This window comes from Myotis davidii, unplaced genomic scaffold (genome assembly GCF_000327345.1).
Source record: "Myotis davidii unplaced genomic scaffold, ASM32734v1 scaffold2573, whole genome shotgun sequence".
In the NCBI taxonomy this organism is placed as follows: domain Eukaryota; kingdom Metazoa; phylum Chordata; class Mammalia; order Chiroptera; family Vespertilionidae; genus Myotis; species Myotis davidii.
This window is the reverse complement of record NW_006284359.1, coordinates 71737-76040: the sequence shown is the minus strand read 5'-3', so window position 1 is coordinate 76040 and position 4304 is coordinate 71737. Positions and strand designations below refer to the sequence as shown.

At 57.8% G+C, this 4304-nt stretch overlaps 1 protein-coding gene across 4 annotated transcripts; it reads right to left on the bottom strand.

Moving 5' to 3' along the window:
• Positions 1-296: 296 nt before the first annotated feature.
• Positions 297-4298, bottom strand: SLC10A3 (solute carrier family 10 member 3). 4 transcript variants are annotated; one of them, XM_006754781.2, is made up of 3 exons: positions 3841-4298; positions 3209-3271; positions 297-2080 (listed from the first exon to the last, which is right to left on the bottom strand). In XM_006754781.2, exon 3 carries the CDS (start codon positions 1955-1957, stop codon positions 530-532), a length of 1428 nt encoding a protein of 475 aa, XP_006754844.1. In that variant the 5' UTR covers positions 1958-2080; positions 3209-3271; positions 3841-4298; the 3' UTR covers positions 297-529. The 4 variants fall into 4 exon arrangements, with proteins under 4 accessions (XP_006754844.1, XP_006754845.1, XP_015427269.1 ...); XM_006754782.2 differs by having other exon boundaries at positions 4233-4298; XM_015571783.1 differs by lacking the exon at positions 3209-3271.
• Positions 4299-4304: the final 6 nt, after the last annotated feature.

The following is a 4304-nucleotide window of genomic DNA, read 5'->3' as shown; positions in this document are numbered from 1 at the left end:
GCCTGCCACACTGGCCACAGGCCTTCTGCCTCCTCCTTCCCAGTGTGGCGGCGGGAAGCCAAGTGAGCTTGGCAGCAGGCGGGGAGCCAGGCCTCTGCTCTCATTCTCCCACGGTTCATTCTAGAGCAGAGGCCCACCTCTAACAGAAGGGAAGCGTGGAGAAGGCTGAGAAAGTCTGTGCAGAGGTCACCGTGGCACCTGAGCCAGTCCTCCACCCTGGCCCACACCTACTCAGTCAACACCCTTCTGCCCCCACCCTCAGGCCCCAAAGGGGTAGAGACTGGAAGAGACCCAAGCTTGCTTCTCTCTTTTATTGAAATATATTTTCTGGGCAGTGCCCGCCTACGTAACTCAGCATGGCCTCTTTGGCACTGAAAGCTGGAGAATAAAAAAACCAGTAACAAAAATAAGCCTGGATTTTTCTGAGTGCATAGTGCATGAGAACTAAAGGCCTTTGGTACACAAGAACTGTAGGGGCGGTGGGGGTAGGGTAGGGGCAGGGGGGTGGCAAAAGCTTGACCCAGGGGCCTCATTGAACTGGGCACATGCTGCTATAGATGAAGTGCCCAATCACCAAGGCCAGCATCTCCGAGGTGCCGCTCAGCGCCACGATGAAGGGGGCTTGCGAGGCGTAGTCGGCTTGAAGGCGGCGGAGGGACAGCTGCAGCATGGCCAAGGCAAGCACACTGTTCTGCACCCCTACCTCGATGCTGACTGTCCGCCGCTGGGCCACGGGCAGTTTCAGGCACATGGCCAGGCAGTAGCCCACCAGGAGGCCAACCAGGGGCACGGTGAGGCCCACCAACACGATGGGCAGCCTGACGCCCGCCAGGATGAAGACCCCCATGCGGTAGGCCAGGAAGAGGCCGCCCAGGAGCAGCACAAAGCTAAACGGCTTGATGACCTGCAACAGCAGCTGTGAGAACTTGGGGAGCTTGGACTTGATCAGCACACCTACAACGATGGGGATGGCGATGAACAGCAGGCTCCCCAGGATCTTGGAGATGGGCACGTGGAGTGTCTCGTGGATGCTGAGCAGGCGGCTGTACACAGCAGAGGACAGTGGCAGGAAACCAGTGGCAGCCACCGTGGAGATGAAGGTCATGGAGATGGCCAAGGTGACATCCCCTCCAAGGAGGAGGCTGAAGAGGTAGCTCCCCCCGCCACCAGGTGACGAGCAGGTGATGATGAGGCCCAGAGCCAGGGCCTGTGGCAGCATGAAGACCTTGGCCATGAGGAAAGCATAGAATGGCATGACCAGGAACTGGCCCAACAGGCCGAGCAGCATGGGCTGGGGGCTGTGCAGGAGTCCCTTCAGGACCTCCAGCTCCACTTTGCACCCGAATGAACACTTGTTGACAAAGATGAGAGGCAGGAGCAAGTAGAGTATCGGATTCTCTGAGAAGTGGACTAGGCCGGTGCCAACAGTGGCGGAGGCATCCTCGGCAGGTGAGACCTTGATGCAGAAATCTTTCCGCTCCTCGATCAGCGTGGGTGGGGATTCTCTGGGGTCCAGAAGCTGGATGTGGAGGGGGGCTAGCCCAGCCAGGCCCGAGTGGATGCCCACCACGAAGCCACCCCCACTGCCCCAGGTTATGGCACTCACGTTCTTGATGGTCAGCACCTCTGTGGCCAAGGAGGTAACCCTCAGTGTGGGGCTGGGCCCTGGCCCATTGCCCTGGCCTGGGTACTGGCTCGAGATCACGATGATGCCCTCGCTATCCTCTGGGAACTCAAACTCCACCACGGAGCCGTCTCCAATGCTCAAGTAGGGGCCCCCTGGCAGTGGCCCAGGGTGGCCCAGAGCCGAGCTGAGGTTGGCAATGGCTGTTCCCTGTACCCCACAAGACAGGCTGGCAAGCAGCAGGGCAGCCCAGAGCATGCCTCGGGGGCTTTTGCAGCCACTGCCCCCTCCTGGGCCAGACCTCAGCTGGGAGCTGCCTGTCGGCAACACCATGACTCCTCGCAGAGGATGGTGTGCCCAGGCCCTATGTGGCTTAGGAGAGCAGCCTCGCTGGTGCCTTTGGGTTGTTCTGAGAAGGGTCCATGGGTGGGGCCTTTCTTGATGAAGGAGCTCTTCCTAAAGAGAGAAGGGACACAGGGAAGTGGCTGGTGAGGGCGAGCACTGGTGATCCCAGGAGCATGGGGACCTGGAAGTCCACTGCTGAGAGACTCAGCGGGGCCCCCTGCCCCAAACCTTGGAACAGAAAGGAAAGGTCTAGTGCTGGCTCTTGAGTGCCATCCAGCTGTCCCATCCCCTAGCGCAAATGCCTCAAGCTTGCCATCCCTAACCCAGAGGGGCCACCTACAGATGGGAGTTCCCAGTCAGCCTGGCCATACCCGCTGACTTCCCTGGGCTTGCCCCCAGCACAGTGACCCTGCAGAGGTGTCCTGATATCAAGGGGTTCGGGAAAGTCACTCCCAATCCTGTCACCACTAGGCTGATATCCACCGGCTTAGAGACACAGCTTATAGCCCAGCTGGTATGGCTCAGCGATTGAGCTTTGACCCAGGAACCAAGATATTGCCACTTGTATTCCCGGTCAGGGCACACGTCCAGGTTGTGGGCTCGATCCCCAGTGGGGGCTCTCCTCTCTCAGCAATGTTTCTATCTCTCTATCCCTCTCCCTTCCTCCCTCTAAAAATCAATTAAAATATGTATATTTTTAAAATATATTTTATTGATTTTTTTTACAGAGAGGAAGGGAGAGGGATAGAGAGTAAGAAACACCCATGAAAGAGAAACATCCATCAGCTGCCTCCTGCACACCCACTATGGCGATGTGCCCGCAACCAAGGTACATGCCCTTGACTGGACTTGAACCTGAGACTCTTCAGTCCACAGGCCGACCCTCTAGCCACTGAACCAAACTGGTCAGGGCAAAATATGTATTTTTAAAAAGACACAGCTACAGCGGGCTGCAGCTGTGCCACAACCAGGATGAAATCTCTGAAAGGCTGCCCAGGGGTGACAAGGAGACAAGCCCAAGGAAAGAAAGGGTGCTGATGGGAAATAGTGGCTCAGGCCAGATCTGAGAGGCCATCGGAGAGCAGGTTAGGGCGTCTGAGTGCCAACAAGCAGGCAGAAAGCAATCAGCAAAGTGGTGTGGGCAGCAGGTGACCATCAGGATAAAGGCCCCAAGAGCTGACGTCCGCCACCGACATGCAGTTGTAAAAGGTGTTGCCATGGATATCTGGCCTATCCTACCTGCTGACAGTGGTGTGATGGAGGGTCTGGAAGGGTGCAGGTCCCCTCTCCCCATGGAAGTTGCTGGAAGGAGAAGCAGGAGGGGCTCAGAGAGGGCCACATAGCCGCTGGGGGGTGGGGGGTTCCTCCCAGCAGAGCTTCCACTCCTCTGGCAGTCCTAGAATTTGAGTTTCTAGAGGCTCTGTATCACGTCTGAGGTGCTCTGCTTGGACTCTTCCCCATGCCCACATGCAATCCTACCTGAGCCTGGAACTCCCAGTGGAACTTGAGTGCTTCTAGGAGGTGGGGTGCCTCGGGGTGAAAGGAGGCGGTACACTGCCTTCCATTTCTTTATCTGGGCGGCCCCACCCTATTGTCACATCACCAGCTGGAACTGGGGCAACGAGGATGGGGTCACAGTGGGTTTTCATCACTACTGTTGGTTACCCCATGCCCTGCGGTGTCCCAGTCCAGGAAGAGGCACCTGCCTCTCTAGGTCCTATTAGGCTTTGGCCCTGGTCTCCCTCATGTGAGACTGGGGAGCAGGGGAATTAGTGGGTGGAAGGCAGGTTAAGCCAAGGCTCATCCATGGGGAAGTCTCTACCCTAGTGCCCTGGGACACCGTGGCCTCCGCTGAAGTTTGGGTCACTTACCCTGGAGGCTTTGGTCCAGCCTTGTGTCCCACCGCTGAAGAGAGAGGCAGGAAAACCAGAGGGGGTATGTGAGGAGCAAAGTAGAGGGGAGTCACAAGGAAGAGATGAAGACACCCGGGACTAAAATCACGGGGGTGGCATGAATCAGTTCAGAAGGGAGAGGTGGCTACGGGCCATTGACCCTGTCCTTCCAGTACGGGCGGGCGGCTTTGAGTCACTGCAAGACAGGTCTGGCCCAGGTCCCACGCCATTTCTGCTTGAAGGGTCGGAAGAGTTTGTGCAGAGGCTCCCCAAGGCAGGGCAGGGAACCCCGAGGCCGGCCGCTTTTCCCACACCGGCCGAGTATTTGGTATTAGAGCAGATGACAGTGCTGACCCGGGGGTTCTCCCTACCTGGGAGTCTAGAAAGTTGTCGCACTGGGCGCGGGCAGAGCTCAGGAGCGAACCCGGGAGGAGGACGGAAAG

Coding starts and splice junctions, on each gene's coding strand:
- SLC10A3 (XM_006754781.2), bottom strand. CDS start 1,957: ATGGTGTTGCCGACAGGCAGCTCCCAGCTGAGGTCTGGCCCAGGAGGG.